This window comes from Chiloscyllium plagiosum, chromosome 13 (genome assembly GCF_004010195.1).
Source record: "Chiloscyllium plagiosum isolate BGI_BamShark_2017 chromosome 13, ASM401019v2, whole genome shotgun sequence".
Lineage (NCBI taxonomy): Eukaryota > Metazoa > Chordata > Chondrichthyes > Orectolobiformes > Hemiscylliidae > Chiloscyllium > Chiloscyllium plagiosum.
Genome location: NC_057722.1, coordinates 41173890 through 41197565, shown reverse-complemented (window position 1 = coordinate 41197565; position 23676 = coordinate 41173890). Strand labels below are relative to the sequence as shown.

At 37.8% G+C, this 23676-nt stretch overlaps 1 protein-coding gene across 5 annotated transcripts in view; it reads right to left on the bottom strand.

Moving 5' to 3' along the window:
• LOC122555951 (ephrin type-B receptor 3-like) overlaps positions 1-23676 on the bottom strand; it is a 95626-nt gene that overhangs the window by 20678 nt on the left and 51272 nt on the right. For all 5 annotated transcript variants that reach the window (XM_043702248.1, XM_043702251.1, XM_043702250.1 and 2 more), the window contains 2 exons: positions 7061-7216; positions 3136-3471 (listed from right to left, as the gene is read on the bottom strand). In XM_043702248.1, the coding sequence (XP_043558183.1) occupies positions 3136-3471; positions 7061-7216 (492 nt within the window). The remainder of the gene's footprint in view (positions 1-3135; positions 3472-7060; positions 7217-23676) is intronic.

The window sequence follows — 23676 nt, the reverse complement described above, 5'->3', positions numbered from 1 at the left end:
ACACCATCCAGCACCTGGACTGCCAGTGTGAATTCCTGTCTGACAAAGCCTGATGGCATCCCACCAGCTGCTTCGGGCTGTGATTTAGCAGGTCCCCTAACACCATTTCATTGTGTCGGACTTATAATATAGAAAGTGCCATGTGAATGAATATTCAGGCCTTAATCACTGCAAGATAAGCTACAACACAAAAGGGGAGCTTAATGTGAAAGTCAGACAAGTCTTAACCTCAAGGATGGCCACCCTCAAATAAATCCTTTCTGCTCAAGGGTTGAGAGCTTTCAATAATTGGAATCAAGAGTTTAGGAAACCTACAGGAGTGTTGCCATTGCAACACAAATTGTTTTGTGGTGACATACTCAACAAGCAGAACATAATCTTCACACATACATAAAATGTGCATGTTTCTGTAAAATGACTATCAGTTGCAAATGTAATTTTTGGATATTGGTGCAACAAATGTGTGTCAAAATGACAGTTTTTAAATTTGTACGCTTTCTGTACAACCTGAAGCTGAAATATTTAAATTGCTTTTTCTTTTGTAAAATAAATGCACTTGTTCTTAACTACATGAAATGTGCCTACACTAACACCAGTTGTCCTGCGACAACAAATAACTGACACTTGAACTGGCATGGTGATGCAAAACTGTATTTATTCTGTCTATACTGTTTTCAGGGAGTGTACAATAGTGCTTTTGAGCTGGTGTGAGAGGCTGAGTTGGAACTGAACAAAGATGAAAGGAATCCACTCATATTTATTTGCACACACCCTAAATGTTAACCAAGATAAATGAAAGGAGACAAAATCAATGTTTATTTTAATCGGAGATGGTTAAGTTCTACATTCTGACCAAAACCATGCTAGAGACTGTTAACATCTTAAAAATTTATAATTAGTCCGAAAGAATAAAATGGCCTGAGGACAGGATGATGCCAAAGAAGCAGTGTCCTGTCAGGCCGTGTGAAACTCTGTAACCACCTGGCTCTTTGTCTACTTCTACTGGGGCCAAAAAATTCAGCTTGTGTTTTTTGAAGCTAGTGTCAATTGTATTCACTTTAATCGAGTTTGAAAGGATCAGGTTGCGGTTGGAATGTTGAAGAAACTGAGGTGTTAAGACTATAAGATAAAGGAGCATAATTAGGCCATTCGGCCTTTTAAATCTAGTCCGTCTTTTGATCATGGCCGATATGTTTCTCAACCATTCTCCTGTCTTCTCCCCATAACCTTTGATCCCTTTACTAACCAAGAACTTATCTATTTCTGTCTGAAATATGCACAATGACTTGGCCTCCATGAACTTCTGCGGCAATACATTCCATAGATTCATTACCCTCTGGCTGAAGAAATTCCTCCTATCCCAGTTCTAAAGGGCCATAACTTCACTCTGGGCTCTGTTTTTGGGACCTTGTCTCTCCTACTAGTGGAAATATCTTCTCCATATCCACTCTACCCAGGCCACTCAGTATTCTGTAAAGTTTCAATCAGATCTCCCTCATTCTTCTGAACTCCATTGAATACAGACCCAGAGTCCTCAACCACTCCTCATATGACAAGTCCTTCAACCTCAGGGTCATTCTTGTAAACCTCCTCTGGAAACCTCCCCCCTCACCAACCAAGGCTAGACATACTTCCTTAAACACGGGACCCAAAACTGCTCATAATATTCTAAATGCAGTCTGACCAGAGTCTTATGCAGTCTCAGCAGTACATCTCTGATCTTGTATTCTAGCCCTCTTGAAATGAATGCAAACGTTGCATTTGCTTTCCTAACTGCCAACTGAACCTGCATATTAACCTGAAGAGAATCCTGAGGCTAGGGCTCCCAAATCCCTTTGTGCTTCAGGTTTTCAAAGCCTTTTGCCCATATAAAAAATATTTTAAGCCTCTATTCTTCCTACCAAAGTGCACAATCTCACACTTTCCTACATTGTATTCCATGCACTCCCTTCCTTGCCTACTGTTTTAGACTGCCCAAATCTTTCTGTAGCCTCCCCACTTCCCCAACATTACTTGTCCGTCCAACTATTTTTGTTATCTGGCAAATGTAGCAACAATGCTCTCAGTTCTTTCATCTAAACTGTTATGTATCATGTGAATATTTGTGGTCCCAACACTGATCCCTGCAGAACTCCACTCATCAAGGGGTGCCATCCTGAAAAAGACCCCATTATTCCTTCTCACTGTTTTCTGCTACTCAGTAGTACCTTGTCCCCGACACTAGAAGCTCTCATTTAGTGAGCTTTGACAAAGGGTCAGTTAGACTCGAACCGTCAGCTCTTTTCTCTCTTCACAGATGCTACCAGACCTGCTGAGATTTTCCAGCATTTTCTCTTTTGCTCTCATTTAGTAGCCTCTTTTTCGGCACTTTGTCAAATATCTTCTAGAAGTCCAAATAGATCATGTTCACTTGCTTGTTACCTTCTCAAAGAATTCTAACAGATTTATCAGGCATGATCTCCCTTGACAAAGCCATGCGGACTGAGCCTTACTTTACTATACACTTCCACATACTTCACAATACCATTCTTAGTAACAGATTCCACAACTCTGCAGTGTCTCCATCTGCTCCACATGATTTATTCACTATCGGACCTTTCAGCTTCACCAGCATCTTTTTTGTAGTGATGACCATGATACTCACCTCTGTCCTCTGACTCTCTAATGGTTCTGGTATCCTACTGGTGTCTTCTTTTGTGAAACACTACTGATGGAAAGTACCTATTGAGTTCCTCTGTCATTTCTTTGTTCCCTTTTACTACTTCTCCAGCCTTGTGTTTCAGCTGTCCAATGTCCACTTGTGCCTCTCTCTCTCTTACATTTCCTATATCTAAAAAAAATTCTTGCAATCTTCTTTTATGTTACTAGCTAGCTAGCTCATGTTTGCATCATTACTCTGTGAAGCATATAGCAACTTCTGATGTCCCCAACTTGCTGTCAGCAATATCTTACTCCTCCGCAAGGTGCAATGTCATAGTCTGCACTGATGCAATCTACACAGAAATCAGTGATTCTTTTAAAACTACATTGGGAAACATAAAGCACAGATTCACTGAATTATTTATTGGGAAGCTGGAATGTTTAAGTTATATATAGACATTACAATATTAAATGTTGAAACAATGCCCTACTTACCAGCTTGATTCGTAGTAATATTAACTGCTGCAAACTGAGGAGGAAGTGAACTCTTGCTGGAGACTCCATTTACTGCTTGGATTTCAAATGTATATCTGGTGTGAGCCAAAAGATTGCTGATAAACACATGCCTTTCCGTCAGGCCCAGCTGTCGTGGGACAAACTCAACATTGTCATCACATCTGGAGCAGATTTTGCCTTCGACACTGCACTTCTTGCAGATGATATTATAGAGCAGGTCATCACGGCCACCAATATCCTGTGGCTCACTCCATTCCAAACTCAGAGAGGTCTCATTCACCTTTGAAATAACATTCTGTGCAGCAGAAGGTACACCTTAGTAAAATTGAAATTGGAAGTTAGAATGTGTGTTAAACATAATTAAATTCAACATGTATAAATTTAGAAACATGCATTTATCATTTATATAATACGTGTTTTGTATTATATTACTGAAATATATGTATTGCTTCCATATAATACTGGGTTGCAAACACTGAATTCAGACATAAAAATCTGTTTGCATCTTATTTCACAGAAATTAATGTTCTCATTGAAATAATCTGTAATAAATCAAATAAAAGAGCAGACTTATCTTTATTATAAATTAAGAGCTGATCAGAAGTACATTTTTTAAATGGAAATATATTTTGAGACAATGGAAGACTATTCATAGCAAGTCAGAAGGATATAACATCTGCTTTGAAAACACTTTGAAGGTCCCTGGAAAGGCAAATTGCTGTTTAAAAAGGAAAAGTTCTAAAATGAAATTAAAGCCTGTTCTGAGAGAAGGTATCTGGGGTTGGGTATGGCTTTTACTGATAAGCAGGCAATGGAAGCATCTGAGACACTAAGTTTATAGAAGGCAGAACGTAACTTCAGATGTACTTTTAACAACCAGTCTGTTGCCTGCATTGTGCTGATAAAAAAATGGAAAGCATCTGAGACTGACAAACCTTTAAATGCAAGGTAAAAGCCATAAAGTGTTTTTCACCAAATGTGCTAGGGCAAACTATTGGAGATAATCCTTTTAGGAAAAATAATATCTTGCTTGAAAGAGGATACATACTATCCTTTTTTCCCATTTTTCGACCCTAAGGTCATTACACTTAGAGCCTTGACACACCTGCATTATCTGCATTAGTACAGTATCCAATTAAGATTTTCTGGTTTCCTTGTGATGCATATTTTCCAGTGTCCTTGTAAGAGAGAGGGAGAGAAAGTGTGTGTGTGTGTGTGTTACTTCGTGTTCAATTAACTAAGATCCTGTTAGCTATTTTAATAAAACTTGATTACGTAAAGGATTTCTTTTTCATTCCTGATTGCATTATTTTTCATTTCTATTGATAGATATGTTGCATAACTTTGATCATTTCTATGTTGCCCATCACATTTCACAGTTCCTCTCTTTTCTTGGTATCATTTGTTCATCTTACAATTCTGTCTTGTTTCTGAATCCAATTCATTTATATTAAATTATAAGTAGTGGTGGCCCCAATAATGTGTACACTACTTGAACATAGCTCCTGCACCACATTATGCAGTAAATTGATTCCTTGAAATAATTAATTTTTGAAGACTAAGAGGTGATTTCATAGAAAATTAGAAAATTCTTGAAGGGGCAGATGGTAAATGCAGGCATGATGTTTCCCCTGGTTGGACAGTCAAGAACCAGAGTCCACAATTTAAAAGTTAAGAGAAATGCCAGTTAGGTTTGAGGTGAGGAGATTTTTCGTTAACTGAGAAAGTTGTGAAACTTTGGAATTTTCTACCACAGAAGGCTATGGAAGCTCAGTCTTTGTGAATGTTTAAGGTAGACATTGATAGATTTCTGATTACTAATGGCATACAGACTTATGGAGATTGTCTTGAATAAAAGATTTTGAAGTGCTTGATCAGTGAATGATTATTTGGAATGGTGGGGCAGAATCAATGGGCTGAGTAGACTGCTGTTCCTAACTTCCTGTTTTCCCCGCCATACTCTTTCTTCTTTTCATTTGTTGACAGGACATGGACATTGCTGGTTAGACCAGTATTAATTGCCCCTTTTTAATTATTGTTGAGAAGGTGGTAAAACTGCTTTCTTGAACCACTATATTGCATGGGCTAAGAAAAGGTATATAGTGTATAGGTGCAACCACAATACTGCTAGGAATAGAGTTCCAGAACTTTTTGACTCAGTAACAGTGAAGGAATAGTAATATATTGATGAAATATAAATAATTACATTAAAGTGTAGGATGTTACTCCCTTCTCAGATAAAATTCAATGTAATGGATAGCATTTTTGTGACTTGAACTAAGCACAACATTGGAAGTATTGTATAACAGAAAATGAAGAATAATTCAATTAGTAATAGCAATAACCTCAGTAAGATTTTGGCAATCATTGCAATGAAACCTAACAAGTTTTAGTTGTTTTAACCGTTTGTCTTGTCTTGATGAGATTTGGGAGAAATTTGAGAGTAGTCATTATTAATTTTTTTTTCGAAGTGTAGTTACATATATTCGTAAGAATATTCAGTTACACTCATAAAATCGCCTTTCAGTAGTTGTGTCTCAAAGGCCTCACAGCATGCTTTACTGGCACTATGATATGTACTTGCAAACTTTTTTTTTGACAAAATAAGTACATAATGTGAAAGGAATTTCATAAGAGTATATTAACATGTTTCAACAAAGGTCAAAAATGTTTAAGCTTAAACACCACACACTGCTTAAATAGTGTAAACCATCTCAGTTATGAGACAAAATATTTCATATGTGCACTAAGGCTGCCAACATGGGCAAAATACGCACGCTACTACTCGGAATAGTGCTCAGGTTTAAAATTAATGTGCAGTAACTACACACAGACATGGTTGCTTAAGATTTACAGACTAGCAGCATGGTCATTAATGTGTCAGAGGTGCATTTACTATTTGAGATAATTAAACTGCAAATAACCCAATGGCACTATAAAAATATATCTGTCTCAGACATGTTCCCCCTAGTGCCATAAAAAGAAGAAACTAATGGCTTTGGGATCACAGGGAAAACAGAAAGAAGATTATAAAAGCCTTGGAAGTGGTTTAAAAACTGCTGTCTTTGTTCTTGTCAGTCATTGTCTGCTTTAAAGTCCTTCTCAACACAAACTGTTATTTAGGCCTGTAAAATAATCTATGTGAGTAAGATTATATCATGGCTTAGGCAGCTTAGGTTCTGCAATTATTGTACCAATGCTGAGAAGACTGGACTTGATTTGTGTTTAAAATATTTGGAGCTTGGTTGGATGCAATGTCATTTTTTCACATGTGTCTGAATTTGCCAACTACTATACTGGTCATATTCATTTGGCTGTGTTACTAATTACATCTTTAACTTTAAATACAATTAAAATCCCATGCTCAATTAATGCGAATTAATGGCAGAGTAAGGCAGTTTTTGCTCATTATGCCTTGAGTGTTTTGGACCTTCAACATTCGTGGACAATGAACATAGTTAGGATGTATCTGGATCTTTATCATAGTTTTATGCTTGCTTCATTATTTTTAATTTAAGACATGAAAAAAGAATTTATTCATTACTGCAGTGTTGCAAAATAAAGAAGCTTCACTGAAGTACAGGTTAAGCATGAGAATATAATATAAAGTAAGTTATTTCAAAGCATCATAATATTTAGCAAAACGTTTGGTAATTTGCTATATGGCTAAGGTTGTGTTTTAAAGATGATATCTGCTGTTCTAACAGCAGAAATGTAGAGACAAAACTGGTCTATGATCACCTAAGAGATTACGACACATACATGTATATGGTATCAGAACATCGTCACCAATTCTGTGAGAATCAATGTTTGTCACAAATCAACAGAGCTTAATATGAATGGTATGACTTAATAATTAGTGTTAGACTTCTGGTTGACATGAAAAATAAGATCAATAACTAACTTGTGCATCCCATCTCGGGCTGGTCACTGTCCGCTCGATAGAATCCATTCTTGCACTGACAGATAGTGGCTGCTTCAGAGTTGACCCTGCTGTTAGATGGGCAAAGTGCGCAGGGTTCATGCCCTTGTTTGGATTTGAATGTTCCTGGGCTACAAGCTGAAAGCCAAGAACAAACAGTAATTAGGAACATAGTGCTTTACCGGCAAACACATTTAATGTTTAATGCTCGCTAGTCTTTAGAACAAAGAATAAATGCTTAAGAAAGCTTTCCTTGCAGGTACAAAGCCACATTTGCAAAGAACATCAGTACATTATCCTTGGGAAGGAAATGATCCCACTAGAGATAATCCTAAAAGGGTCTGTAATTCAAAAGCAGAAATGCAGATATATGATTCCAGCCATACCCAGACACAAAACAAACTCAGACGGTTCAAGTTGACAACTTACTAATATCCTCTAATTGTAATATTAGTATATTACAATAATGTTCCTACAGTGAACTGCTGTTCTGCTGCTAGATATCAAAAATGCATTTAAGTTGGCTGCTTTCTGTTTCCCATGTTACATGGGGCATTACAACGCTGGGGGAGCATATCAGCTACAATTTTTTGGATTGGGTATGTGGTATTGTTTGCCTTTCCAACCACTACCCCTCATTTATCTGTGCTGGAGATAGGTACCAATATATCCTGACCCTAGGTGGATTAAATCTTAACCAACCTGCCCTGGATGGGGCTTGAATCCAAATACAGGAAAATTACCCATTGAACTATCCTAGCTCCTACATTTTGGCTATTCTCCTATATTTTGAAGCAAGTAGAACATAGAATTGTACAGCACAGGAGCAGGCCCTTCAGCCCACCATGTCTGTGCTGACCATGACGCCATTCTAAATTAATTGCATCTGCCTGCAAATGGCCCTAGAGCCTCTATTCTCTGCCTGTTCATGTGTCTTTCTGAATGCCTCTTCAACACTGCCACTGTATCTGCTTCTACCACCTCCTCTGGCAGCATGTTCCAGGCACTACCACCCTCTGTGTAAAAAAACTTTCCTTATACATCTCCTTTAAATTTTCCCACATAACCTTAAAACCTATGCCCCTTGTATTTAACATTTATATCCCAGGAGGAAAACTTTAACTATCTAGCTTATCGAAACACCAATTCTAAGGACAGAATATTTTGATTCTTTGAATTCAACATCAAAAATGGAGAGACATTCCAATTCTGAATAGGTCATGGGGCTATTTTACAATAGCAGTTACCAATATCTTTATTTTATAGATTTCTAGTATTATTAGACAATGGTCATCTGCCATATTTTAATGAACCAGATTTTCTTGTAGCATGAAACCTAATGGTGTCTGTAATTCCTATAACTTTCTCCACACAGTTCAGCATAAAACAATTTTTATTAAAGTGCAGATTAGTGGCATCTCTGCAAAAAAAAAACAGGACACTCAGAACCAGAGTGAGCAGGGCAACCAGCAGGGTATGTCCTCAACCAATGAGGCTTAAGAGTTGGGAAATAAGCACAGAGGAGGGGGATTAATGGGAATGAATATTGCATCAAATCAGGTAAAGAAAGTGACATTTAAGGAGAAAGAAATGTTGGGATAAGGGTGAAAAAAAAAGCGACAGAAAGAAAAAGTAAGAAAAAAACTATAACAAAGTTGAAAATATTCAAAAAATTCAAGGAATGAATCTCCACACCTATAATTGTTAGTTCTTTGTGTCAGGAAGATTGATTGGCAGTAAACAACATTTATCATGCCAGTTAAAGGGTACTTACCCACCAATTACTAGCCCTAAATATCTATGGTGTTTTTAGTTTGTGTCTATGGTACAATTTCAGTAGCTTTACAATATTCACTGCATGTCAATGGTAAGGCAGTCAGCAAAATACTGTTTTCTGCAGCTGGCAGTAGAGTGGTGTTACTTGAACAGTACTTACAGAAATTTACATTTAACCATACATTTGAATCATGCTTAAATTTGCTGTATCATTCACATTTAAACAACTGCAAGTACCATTAGTAGCCCAAGTTATTTTGAGTACAAATTCTGGCTGATTATAATCTTTCTTTGCTGTGATATTGCTTTATCACTGAATATTGACAACGAAATTGGTGAATAAGTACTCCAATTTTACAATTTTGACACTTGTGCTTTCCACTAAAATAAAACTGAACTTTGAAAAAAACGATATTATTCGTGCTATTATCGTGATCATTTACAACCAGCTAATATAACAGTATAACTCCCACCATGTGAATAATAGAAATTGGAAGGTGGTTAAAAACTTACTGCACACAATGCAATCACTGCCAATGAAGTTGAAATAAACAATGTAGAACATTTTTTTAAGGATGCCTTGATAGCAAGTACCAGCTGCTGCACAAATTAGAAAAATCACAGGAGCATTGCCTCAATATTCTAACACAATCTTAAATAGGCAATGCTTTCTGACTGGCAATGTATCCTGACAAGATTACTTAATGTCATAATATTTTACAAAAATTAAGGTTTAGTCCCAGGACAGAAGATAAATTAATAGACCCAAGAGGCCAAATGACATTTTTGCATCAGAAACAGTTTTATTAACCTTGCAAAGCTAATGTCAGTGAAATTGTGCAGGAAGGCAGTTAAAAGTCTGGTTCCTGACCTGAACCAGGTCCTCCCCCTCTGACTGCTACTCCTCCCCTGACCTTAACCAACTACCAATGTTCTCCCCCTCAGTTCTAAATTCCATTGTGTTCCTCAATGACTTAGACACCAATAAAAATTCTCACAGACATAAGAGGTTCCAGAGCAATTTGAAATGACTGAAAGAAAATTTCACTTTATCTCAAAATGTAATTCAAAATCTTAAATATTTTCCACCTAACCTGAAAGCCTTTGGAGGTGAGAGCCAACTTTTCAAGGCTTCATTCTCAATGTTGAGTCAATCTGATACAGAGAGGAAACTGTAAAATTGTGCCCTAGTGCCCAGAGCATAGCAGCTACAATTTGTGGTGTAGAAATCTGGGAACTACTGCCAAAAACATGTTACATTACAGGCTGTGATCATTACTTATACAGACCTTTTTCTCCATTTCATGATGGTTTTAAAGAGGTTGCTGGCCGAATATGCCCTTAGCATACAACTCACCTTATAAAATAAGCACACAACTAGTCTTTTGCTCTGGTCTACTGAAGCTGGATTACTATAACAAAAATAAATGAAAAATCAAAAAATCTCTGCTACTTTCTCCCTGTGTTTAGGCTTTGATGCTGCAAAGTGTTTTGATTTTAAAAATTAAAAGTTTTTTTTGCAGCTGAAATGCATCTAATGCCAAACAATATATAGAAGATAGTCATTTCCTCAGTGATGTTTATATGTGTTGTTTATATGAGGAAGCCAAGTTCAACAATTGCATTTACTGGTCAAGAAACTAATGTGCACTATTGTCAAAAGACACAAAACCCACTGTATTCACTTCTTAGTGGTGGGAGTGACGACTAAACAATTGTGTCATCCCTTGGAGGCTGACCTGTGGATACTACTGCAGTGGGATAACTCACCTCATAAGATATGTGTTGCCTTTTTTTTGTAATTATTTCCTTCCAAGTTAATCATTTAGTTTTTGACAAGGTACCGCATGGTGGGTTGTTGAGTAAAATTAAATCTTAAAGGATTCAATGAGAGCTAGTCAATTGGATACAAAATTGGCTTGAAGGGAGAAGAGGGTTATTGTTCAAACAGGAGGCCTATTATCAGCAGTGTGCCACAGGGAGCAGTGCTGAGTCCACTGTTGTTTGTCATTTGAATAAATGATTTGGATGAGAATTTAAGAAGTATGGTTAGCAAGTTTGCAGATGACACCAAGATTAGTTGTATAGTGGACAGTGGAAAAGGGCTATTTGGGATTACAGCAAGCTCTTGATTAACTGGGTTGAGGAATGACAGATGGAGTTTAATTTGGTAGGTCAAACCAGGGTAGGACTTATATAATCAATGGTAGGGCCCTGGGTAATGTTGTAGAACAAAGAGATCTAGGAGTACAGGTTCATAGCTCCTTCAGAGTGGAGTCATAGGTTGACAAAGTAGTGAAGAAGGCTTTTGACTTGCTACTTTTCAATGGTTAGAGCATAGAACATAGAACAATACAGTGCAGTACAGGCCCTTGGGCCCTCGATGTTGCGCCGATCCAAGCCCTTCAATGGTTAGAGCACTGAATATATGAGTTGGGATGTCTTGTTGCAGTTGTACAAGTCATTGGTAGGGCTACATTTGGAGTACTGTGTGCAGTTCTGGTCACCCTACCAATAGGAAGGATATTATTAAACTAGAAAGAGTGCAGAAAAGATTTACTAGGATGCTGTGTGGACTGGAATGCTTGAGTTATAAGGAGAGGCTGAAAAGGCTGAGACTTTTTTCCCTTTAGGAGACTTGAGGGGTGACCTTATATACATCTATAAAATCATGAAAGATATTGATAAGGTAGATAGCCAGTTGCTTTTTTCCATGATAGGGAGTCTAAAAATAGAGGGCATAGGTTTGCTGTGAGAGGGGAGAGATACAAAAGTGTCCGGGGGCAATTTCTTTACACAGAGTGGTGAGTGTCTGGAACGGACTACCATAGGTAGTGGTGGAGGCAAGTACAATTTCATCATTTCAGAAACATTTGGACAGGTACGTGGATGGGATAGGTATGAACGGATATGGACCAAACACAGGCACATAGAACCGGTTTAATTGTAAAAACTGTATGGCATGGACAAATTGGGCCAAAGGGCCTGTTCCCAGACTCTATGACTCTAGTCTGTAACCTATTCCACAAAGCAACTTGCAACGGTCTGACTTTCACGAAACAACATCTTCACTACATTCCTTGTGGAATGGAGGCAACCCTTAATATGGCACAGAATGCTTCTCAGGATGAATACTACTAGTTGCAGTGGATAGTTCTTATGCTTCACATAAACTGGATCTTTCCCAAAGGTTCCTGACAAGTGGTTTACATTGTTGCCTGTTGGTGCTAGGAAGGGTAGCCTCGAGGGCCACGTCTCTACTCACACTCATGAAATAGAATGACAGTCACTTTGTTAGTCATCAAACAAAAACTTTAATTCTGTGTCACTCACATAAAGGCACAAGTCAAGATACTGATCTGAAATGTGCAGCATGGACCCAAATTTAAGGGTCTGAAACTTGCTGGAATGTAGATTTAGGACTCATCAGCAAAGCAGAAACCAATAGCACACTTTGATGTTACTTTCTGTTTGGGCATCTGGCAGTTTCCATACAATGCTGCTCTCTTGCAAATTCAAGATGTCATGTTTCTCCAGGTTCCACATTAAAGATAGGGAGATAAAAACCTAGCCTACTCTTTTGCAGCCTGAAGAAATCCCAATAAATTAAACTGGTGATGCCACAATAGAGCAAGCAACATTTACTGGGGCATATCCAATTTCCACCCTAGAGGGAAACACAGTCCTAAAATTTGCATTAGGTCCCTGATTAGCATTTTCACAGGGCCCATAATCTTACTCAGACACAAAAACAGAAATTGCTGGAAATGCTCAGCAGGTCTGGCAGCATTTGTGAAGAGAAATCAGAGTTAACGTTTCAAGTCCAGTGACCCTTTCTCAGAACTGGCTCCAGAACTCAGTTCTGAGGAAGAGTCACTGGACCTAAAACATTAACTCTGGTTTCTCTTCACAGATGCTGCCAGCCCTGCTGAGCTTTTCCGACAACTTCTGTTTTTGTTTCTAATTTACAGCATCCGCAGTTCTTTTGGTTTTTACCTTATTTAGACAAATGCCTGAGCACTCAAAAGCTTCCACTGGAGCACTTCAGAAATGTCGAGTGTGGGAGTACTGCATTGGAAACTTGGTGATACAATTGTTTTCTAGCCAGAAATTGGACAGAATGGAGAGTAATTCCCTCTCCCTCCACGAGGTTTGTTATTGCTTCATTTTAACTTGGTTCTTCACTTTAGTTCTTCCCCAGCCCAATCAAAGACTGATTGAAATATTAATATCATTTGAAGATTTATGAAGGCTGAGAAAGTAACTGCTCCTTTGAATGACTACTTACATTTGAGTGGATAACTTAAATTTGAGAACATTTGGCCATTAGTTTACCTGCTGACACAAAATTAAAGCTATGTTGCAAATCGTACAAATGATCTAACAGTGTAAAATGAAGCACACTATCTCAATGCATTACAGTTCAGCTTGAGTCAGCTGTCCAGCCAATTCTGATTGAACTTCCCAAATTTGGCAATAATATGCAGTGATCTTTAATGTTTTAGTTAGACATTGAAAGTTTAATGAGTGCTGTACTGTGATATGAGACTTACTCCAACTATTATCACAGCCCCGCAAATAGCATTTATCTACAAAGAGCCTCTTGCAAGTACAATCTGGGAGGAAACTCATTCCTTTCTAATCTGACCAATGTCAACACAAATCTCTTACAGCAAACTGTTTCCAGAACACTCCAAGACAGTGAAGGAATTTAATGTTCGAGTGTTTAACGAGCATCTTTACAGATGTGGCAAAAAAATCTTATTATCCTACCTCATGAACTCCCAATATCCAAATGGCAAACATTATTTCACAGTAATGATTTCCATGGTTTAAAAAAATCTCCCCACATTCAGAAAAAGGAGTGCTCTGAAACAACTTGATCGCATTCTCCACTAAAATCTGGGTGAAGATTAATTACAAAATATATTCCATAAAACTTTGAATTAAATAAAATCAATATTGATAAATTGAGCTGAGATCTCCAGGGAGTGTTTCAAAGGAACTGTAACTATTCCTGTTGTGGAAATGTTAGTTTCACAGAATGGTTTAAAACAAGCCAAAGGATAACTTTCAGAGAGAACATGTTTGGGCTATTTTCAAAACATCGATTAGATCTTGTGAAGCTTTAGGAATTGCATGTTGCATGGATGGTGAAAACTTTTTATTTTAACCTGTTAATGGGGAAAACTGAATTACCTTTGTGCAGCACGTATAATTATTAAACATTTCCTTGCATAAAGCACAGGTAAAATCTCCCCAAAGGGTCAGAAACTGAGATATAGACTTGAAACACTAGGACTATTTTCACTGACCCACAGAAGAATGAGAGAAGATACAATAGAACTGGTTAAAATCATGGAGGGTTTTGAATAGTGACAGTTTACTTGCCTTGGTTTTCAGTCAGTGGTAGAGGATACTTAGTAAAGCTGCCAGTGAGAGCGGGGAGAGAATTTGGATAAACTTCTTAACATAGAAGGTTAAGAGAAATTGAATGCTTACTAAAGGGAGCAATTGACCTTTCAAAGAGATTATGTACATGTAGATTACAAGTAGAACTTGCACAGCCATGAAACAAATAAGGAAGCAGCATATTCATGGTATGACTGATGAATTTACCCAGTGTTTTTACTGTCATAGGCAGGCTAATTAGGAAAATCCAACTATGAAGTACCTAGAATAGTACACTTGCTCTGACTGGGTTGATGTCACTCCATGATGCCAAGAACAGTCAACAGCATATTCTTATGTTGTTCTTGATACATAGTCCAAAACACATTCTGAAAGTGACTATAGTTTTCAATATCAGTTGCTGGTAAAAACTTGTTAATTGTCCTTCAAGCAGAAGTTGCATTTTAAGGATGGGTGAGCACAGACTCAGAACAGACGTTGAGATTTTCATGCTGCTAGGTTTTTCTGAATTTGCTAAATGGTATGTCCAGCAGTCTCTATTACAGAATTATGGATCTGGCTATTGAAGTAGAACTGTGTGATTCAGTCACTTTCGGAAACCCAGGAGAACTCTTTGTTTGTATACCAGAATGAACTGCTCTTAATTAAACCTTTTCTAGATCCACATTTGACTCATCATCGAATTGGTAGCACTTTAGCCACCTAAGCCACAAGGTTTTAGTCCAGGTTATGCTCTGGAGCACCAATATCCAGATTGACTGTGCTGAGAGAGTATGTTGCATATGTCAAAGGTGTTGCTTTGCAGCAGTAATTTTAAACCGAGTTACCGTCTGTTTAACCGTAGTCAAACATCCAATGGCATTTTGAAGCAATGGAAATTTATCGCTGGCATCCTAGCCAAAATTAACCCCTCAAGCAAAGTTATTAAAATAGATGATCTAGTCATTTTATAACACAGTGCTATTTATGGGAGCTGGTTATCCACAAAACATTTGAACTGTTTCAGTGACTATACTTAAATGTACTTCGGATTGTACTGAGGTTGAGAAAGCTTCTATTTAAATGCATCTTTCTTTATTTTTCTGTTTTACTTAAGAATTCAGATTTTGCATCATTTTTAGAAATCAAATATTCAGAAATATTTTCAAATATCAAAAGCCATTTTCTTTAAATTTTAAATCTAAGGCAAATTGCTGGATAAGTAGGAGTTCACAATTAATTAATAAATAAGGACCCTAACACAGGTGTTCAGCCAGAAACAGAAATTCACAATGTATTGGATGGTATTTGGTGAATGTCTCATCACATTCCCATCCCGAGGTCGTTCGAATCAGAATATCCACCTTTAAAAGCAGAAGATAAATTGAAGCACCTGGGGTAAATTATTCTGCTTGTGGCAGATTTAAGCAGACGGTGGCAATGACAAATGAGAACAAACCAAAGTCAAAACAACTTCTGTTCAGAGAATTGTGGCAAGTACAATAAAGTACTTCAAATATGTTCAACAAATAGCCACAGATAAATTGCCAATGTGAACAAAAAAAGCTCCTTGTTAGATAGCTAGTATGCACATTCTTTGTGAATGGCTCGAGAAGCTATGCAAGTAATACAATCTAAACAATGAATGACAGACAAGGGAGACTGTGGACTGTCCAGAGGGTTATGCGACCTCCACTAAAGTATTTTTAGATCGATATGGAAGAGAAATAAAAATACTGACAGGCAATTTTTTTTGTTTTATCTCAGAAGGCTCAAATAATGTTTACATTTTAAGAGTAATTCTTTATGCTGAGATACTTTGGGTAAGTTAAGGACTTTAGGACCCAGTATCTGCACTGTTTGGTGAGTTGGTAGTCATAGATTCAATGACATTCAAATGAGAACTGGATAAATATTTGAACAGAATTATGGAGAGAAAATAGGGGCATGGCACCAATGAGATCGATTTACCAGACTGCTGCCAGAGGCAAGGTGAGCTGAATGACCTCCTTCTATACAACATCAATAAATGATGCAATGGCCTGTGCCTTTGCAGACTCTGCTGCATATACTCCTATGATGGACTGATGGCTAAAAGTACAGCCCATTGTGTCACAAAACTACGTGCTATTTCTTGCATAACATTTTAGGTCCGAACTTAAGTAATTAAAAGTAATAGAAATAGCAATTGTGCTATACTTGTTCTCTGTCTTGCCTGGTTCAGCAAGAGTTTCTAGTCCTGACAGCTACCCAATGTCTCCTCAAGCAAGGTGCAAAGCTTTGGCTGCTAAATAAGAAACAGATTAATATTAGGTGTCATGCCTCCCATGGTGAGCAACGAGGTGGTTCTCATTGTCTGGACTGTTTGCATGAAACATAGCCTATGCGATAACACCCATTGTGCTCTGCAGGGAAGGAGAGGAGGAAATAATGGGAAAAAGAGTTTTAAAAAGCCATTTTACTGTGTAGTTATATTTGTGATTTTACTATCATTGCTGTTGAAAGTTTTCTCAGGCTGCAGAATAACTTTACTTAACTCTGCTCGCCTGTTACCACTATTGTTTCTCTTAAGTGTTATACACGTTCTTTTACATAATCACCTTCAGGCCTATCATTGCCACTGTGTGTAATGTGGTTCACTGAACATTGTTCAAAACCCTTTTGCAATACATTCTTCCAAATCTGAACAATTGAAAGAACACAGTAGAAGTATTCTGTATTTAAAATAATGAAACCAGCATTTCCAAAGCCTGGAAATATTGAGATACTGTTTGGGTATCACTGTCTAAGTAAGTTTTGATTATTGTTTTTGCAATAGGACAATTAATATTTTGAGAAACAAATAGATGTTCCTGAAACTAACCTGTCCTGCTCTGCAGTTTAATAAGGACACATAGATGCTTTAACGAATAGCAGATGTCTTTAAAACATGCCCATAAGCAGAACCTTTGAATACTGTACTGTAATTAAAATATCTCAACCATTCCCTTGGCTATTTTAATACAATAAAGGTAATAAAATGGTTTAATGAATATATGTGTACCATGTTGAGGAGAAAATGCCTCAGGCAGCGCATCTTGTTAGAGTGAATTTGTGGCCTCCATCTATATGTTGCATTAACGAAAAACAGAGGGTCTGCACACAGTATCAGCTCTTTTAAATCAGCAGGAAATTAATTCATCAGCAAACCTTAAGTAAAACTCTAAAACCAGTAATGTGTTGTCAAACCTTTGAATTAAACCACAAGTTTATATGGGTTCATTTTCAAACTGGTAATGTTCCATTATGTAGATGACTTTTTGCTCCAACAGGGTCTGTTCCCCAATTTATGCTTACACTGACTGTATTCACTAATCTTTTATTGCCAAAAGTATCACGAGAAATTTAAATTAGTAATTCCTTTAGTAATTGTTTCGAGAGTAAAACTGCTTCATCCCCTGTTTTAAATTTAACTATTCACCAAATTCCAAATGATCAAAATAAAATATGCAGCATCGCAAGCAAACTACAAATGTTTGACTTTCTTTTGTTAGTCTGATCTTTTACAACTTTTAAGTCATCATTCAATTAATTGGCTTATAAATCTGGACTCATGGTCTTCCATGAAAAGGTCCTCTCAAGTTTATCAGATTTCTGCATTCCTTTTCATTCGCCTTACTAACATCATGGTCCCATAGGACAGTTCTCTACTACAGTCCTTAGATCACCTCCGCTCAGCTTCATCTAAACCCCTCAACAGTGTCCACCTCTCTCCATTGGGCTGAAAGCCATTCTGTGCTGTGACCTCTTTCATTGGGTCTCCCACTCTTTGATGCCACTGTCAATACTAAAGTTGCAGTTCACATAAATTTGTCCCTGCAGATACACTGAGGCCATCTGAGGTTCAGCACAAACTTATAGTCCTGTCACTGGAATCCTGTTGCCTGTGAGAAAGTTCAATCCATTAATTCTATCTCTCTCATTCCATAGACAATGTCTGATCTTCAAAGTATTTCCAACATTCTTTGCTTCGATATGCTGTTTGTTCTAGCTATGAAATATAAAAGCAATGAAATGCTTACTTAGAATTATGCTATTGAAGAAAAAACATGCATAAATATGCTTGGAACAATTTAAAACTAATACATCTTACTGAAGACTGACTGAAATGGATTGGTCCCCGGTTTTATTGCCTGCTCAATTTTGCTTTTCCTTAATTTCAATGGTGGGGAAATGGGCAGGATGGGAGGTCCATCAGTTTTCCATTCGGCGAACTAAACTAAAATTATTTCCAGTTGTATCTGTAGCTGATTTCTGAGAAGCAGGAACTCTAAACTTAATAATGGCTAGTTTAATTTAAGACCTGGCATAGGTGGGGTTGAACTTTATAACTCCAAGGCCTGTGGGATTAATAAAGTGCACTCAGAATAAAACAAGAGAAAAGAAATGGGAAGGGATCAGAGTAACTTTTCATATTCTGTTTTAGCCCTTGGTTCTTTCTTGGATTGAATCCCAGTTTGAATTAGACTTTATTTGAAAAGGAACACAGTACATTTCTGCCCTTTTTAAATCAGTTTGAAGGGATACAGAATGAAGGGATACTTTATCCAATTGCTTTACAAATTTTTGTCTGACCTATTCAGTAAGTACTCTTTGAACAAAGATTTCATTAAAATTCTTGTATTATTCAATATGTGAGCCATTGGCTTTGAACATACTTAACCTTAGTTACAGATAGATGAGTGGCACTGCATTCCTGCAATGCCGAAGTTCCAGGCACTACAATCTCTTGCTAAATGCAGTATTTTTACTTTATTGAGAAAAGCAGTTAACAGTAAGTGGCAGTGCACTAATTAAGGCTATAGTGAGAATCCATTTAAAAATGAGACATTTATTATATGATTCTAAGTAATTAGATACAAAACAATATTTCTAGAACACATTAATAGTAGTAACTGCAAAGTAGAAGATTTGGTATAACTTATAAGGACCAGAAATTATTCTGGGTATCAGTGGACATGTCCCACAACTCCAGAAGGAAGTCAATAGAATCCATCATCTAATGTCAGGGAGCCAGCTGTTGCTGGAATGTTGGTGTTTTAGGAATGTTGAGTTCTGTTTTGTAAGAGTATGACATCCACAACCCCTTACAAGGCAACTAATGATTGTTTGGGGGGAAGCAATCAGTGATAGGGATGGTTGCTGTTTATGGACGGGAGATCTGGGACCGCTCTTTTCTGGAATTTGCAATTTTCCAGGTTTGGCTGGGGTTTCCCTTCATAGTGGAAGCCGATAATTACAATGAGAGAAGACAGTGCAGCATCCAGATGAAAGCAAGGGGACGACTGGAGAATGGGCAATTAAGGAAATGTAATTGTCAATCGGTGCACTTACTCAGATGCCAAAGAGATTATAGTTTATTTCAGGGAAGGTCTGGCTATTCTACCTCATAAACCAGATTTTCCAATAGCCGGGAGCAGCCAAGTATTAGAAATGGACTAACATTTAGATTAATAGGCAACTCTGATCATTTCAATTTGGGTGACACTGATCAGTACAATTTGGATTTTTGGTATCTTTGTATTTAAAACATTTAATTAATCCAGTGAAGAGGTGGGGACACAGAAGGATAAAAGGAAACTGAAAACAAGGTGTAAAACCTGCACAGTGGAGTTCATGCAAAGTGATGAGAGTTTTCATTAATTGTACTTCACACATGATATTTATCTATTAGGGATGCATATGAGGAATATGGTAAGAAGAGGCACCCCTCACAATTTCCCGACCATTTTTGCAGAGAAAAACTGAGTAATGTGCAGTGGAAACTCCGGCATATATTCACAGAGTTAACAGAAATGTGTGAAAGGCTCTGAAGATGAAATAATATTTCTTTTTCGCTTGATTGTTTCTTAATTTTCAACACTTTGGAAAATGGTGGGGAAACGTTGGGACAACTTGAAGGTTGTTTGCAAACTGCTGAACATATCATGAAAGCTCTTTCTGTGTTCTGGAGTAAGACAATGGCATGCACAGCCCTGCAAAATACTCTTTACCAACATCTGAGGCTAAGTGTCAAAATTGAGACAGCAGTCCCACTGAGTAGACAAACAGCAGCATAGTCATATTCATGGAATCATTTCACACAATTCTATACACTAATATTACCATCCCTAGGGTACATCATGTCTTACGGGCTTGGGAACCCTCAACATTGATTCTAGACTCCACAAAGTCTCTGGCATCAGGTCAAGCATGGGCAAGGAAACCTCTTGCTGGTTATCACCTCCTCTCCCTGCCATCCCACCCTCACTCCCAGGAGAGCATGTCCAAAATAGCTTCATGTGTACCTTAAAATGAGGTTTCAACTAATGAGGCAACATCACAGGACTATTTGCATGCCAAATATTGGAAGCTGCATGCAGTAGTCAGAGGTAAGCCATACGACATTCAAGATCAGAGTCAAGTTCTGCAGTCCTCCCAAATCCAGTTGTGAATGATGGTGCACTGGAGGCAGATGCTCCACATATATCCCAATTCCCAATGATGGAGGAGCTGAGCACATCAGTGCAAAGGTAAAGCTGAAGCACTTGCATCCATCTTTAGCCAGAAGTGCCAAGTGGACAATCATTTTGGTCTCCTCCTGAGGTCCTCAGTATTGTAGATGCCAGCTTTAAACCAATTTGGTTCACTCCACATGAAATCAAGAAAACACTAAAGATACTGGATATTGCAAAGACTTTGGGCCATGAAGCCAAATTGGAGTCAATGAGATTGAGGGGCAAAATTATTTGCTGGTTGGAGTCCTAACTAACACAAAGGGAGTGGTTGTTGGAAGTCAATCATGTTAGCCCAGGATATTACTATAGGAATTCTTCAGGGAAGTATCCTAGGCTCAATCATCCTCAATTTTGTTCTTCAATGACATTCCCTCAATTGTAAAGTTCAAATTCAGGATATGCACTGATGTTTGCACAGTGAAGAGTTGGGGACACAATGTTTAGTACTACTTGTGAGACTTTAGATACAGAAGTGGTCCATCACTATATGCAAGAAGATCTGGATGACATCCAACTTTGGACTACGAGTGGCAAATAATATTCACGCCACACAAGTGTCAGACAATGGTAAAATCCAATGAGAGAGAATTGACCCATGAACCCTTGATGTTCAATGCCATTGCTATCACTGGATTTCCCAGCATCAATATCCTGAGGTTAGTATTGACTAGAAATAAACTAGACAAGCCATATATATACTGTGACTATAAGAGCAGATCAGAGGCTTGGAAATTTGCAGCAAGTATCTCAGCTCCTGTGTCCCTAAAGCCTCTCCTCCATCTGGAAGGCAAAAGTCAGGATTGTGATAGAAGAGTCTCCATTTGCCTGAATGAGTTCACTTTTAAACGTACTCAAGAAGCCTGACACCGTCCAGGACAAAGTAGCTGGCTTGACTGGCACCCTATTCATCACCTTCAACAGTCACATACTTCACCACTGATGCACAGTGTGTATTATCTACAAGATGCCCTGCAATAGCTCACAAAGCATCTTTTGACATCATTGCCCAAAAGGAAGATGTCTACCATGCAGAAAGACAACAGCAGGAGATGCATAAGAATACCATCGTCTCAACATGCCCCTCCAGGTCACACACCATCTCAACTTGGAACTATACTGTATTTTTTTTTACAGTTACTAGATCAAAATCCTTGAACTCCCTTCCTAACAGTCCTATTGGTGTCATGATTCGGAGATGCCGGTGTTGGACTGGGGTGTACAAAGTTAAAAATCACACAACACCAGGTTATAGTCCAACAGGTTTAATTGGAAGCACACTAGCTTTCGGAGAGCTGATGAAGGAGCGTCGCTCCGAAAGCTAGTGTGCCTCCAATTAAACCTGTTGGGACTATAACCTGGTGTTGTGTGATTTTTAACTATTGGTGTCTGTTCACTGCAAAAAGACTGAAGTGGTTCAAGGAAGCGTCACAACAGCACCTTCTCTAAGGCAAGTAGGTACAGGTAATGAGTGCTGGCCTAGCCCATGACACCCATGACCCATGAACAAATAAAAAATGTGGAGCTTTTGGTCAAGGCAGTGGTGGTACTACTGAGACATAACACCTTCTTTATTGGTTTTTACATGCAAATTTGTGTAATAGTGCAGAATTATGAAATCTACTATTTTCAGCAATAATGTACTGAAATAGGGAGATTTAAGATGTTAAAAGCATCTTTTAAATATCAACAACCAACTCTGGACGTCATCTCAAATTTTCAAACATTATGTCATTTCATTCTTTGCTTAAGTTCTGAGAATAAAGAAGCTGACACATGACCTGGAATGTAATATTAATATGATTAAAAAGATGAGTACAATTCCAAAGATTGGCCTTTTCACATTTTGTTCTGAGGACTAGTCTGTTTAACTTGCCTTAATTATCATTCTTCAGAGAAAAACAGAAGTTGATGATCTCATGGATTTTTCCATGTTTTTAAACCCATTGTTCCAATGACTGCTTCACAGTTAACTGCCTGTGAAATCTTTTAAGATATCAAAAAGATAAATACAGCAAACTTTATTTTAATCGGTACCTTATGAACTGGCACTCTTGGTAAACCAGAATAAATTATACACCCCAAATACTACAAAGTTTACTGTATATTCTGCCCAATTATTGTATTTTTTGAATTTATTTGCCTCAATGTAAATATACTTGTTGTTCAATTGAATGGCCACATCAAATATCAACAGCTGACTCAATTTTGAATCAATTTCTCCTGAAATACTGAAATCTGCATGATGTCCGAGTTGTCAGTTGAAGGTAAGAGTGAGAAGGCTGTCTGGTGGTAACTTTAATTTAATGCAAAGTTACATTATTATTTAAATGATTTATTTTGTAAATAAAGTATAACAATGACGTGTATACCTCCTGCATTATGTTTCTAATATTTAGTGTTTCACACAGAACAGTACAGCACAGTAACAGGCCCTTTGTCTCTTGATATTGTGACAGCCTTTTTTCCAACTCTAAGATTAGACCAACCTACATACCCTTCAAAGTATTATATTCCGTGTGCCTAAAGTATCTGACCCTACTACCACTGCTGGCAGTGTATTTCACACACCCACCACTCTCTGTATAAAGAACATACCTCTGACATTTCCCCTAAAGCGACCTCCAATCCCCTTAAAATTACGCCACCTTGTGATAGACATTTCTGCCACTAGAAAAAGTCTCTGGCTATCCACTCTATCTATGCCTCTCAACATCTTGTACACTTCTACCAAGTCACCGCTCATCTTTCTTTGCTCCAATGAGAAAAGCCCTTGGTCCCTCAACCTTTCTTCATAAGACATGTCCTCCAGTGCACATAGCATCCTGGTAAATCTCCTCTGCACATTTTCTGAGCCTTCCACATCTTTCATATAATGACGCGACCAGAACTGACCAC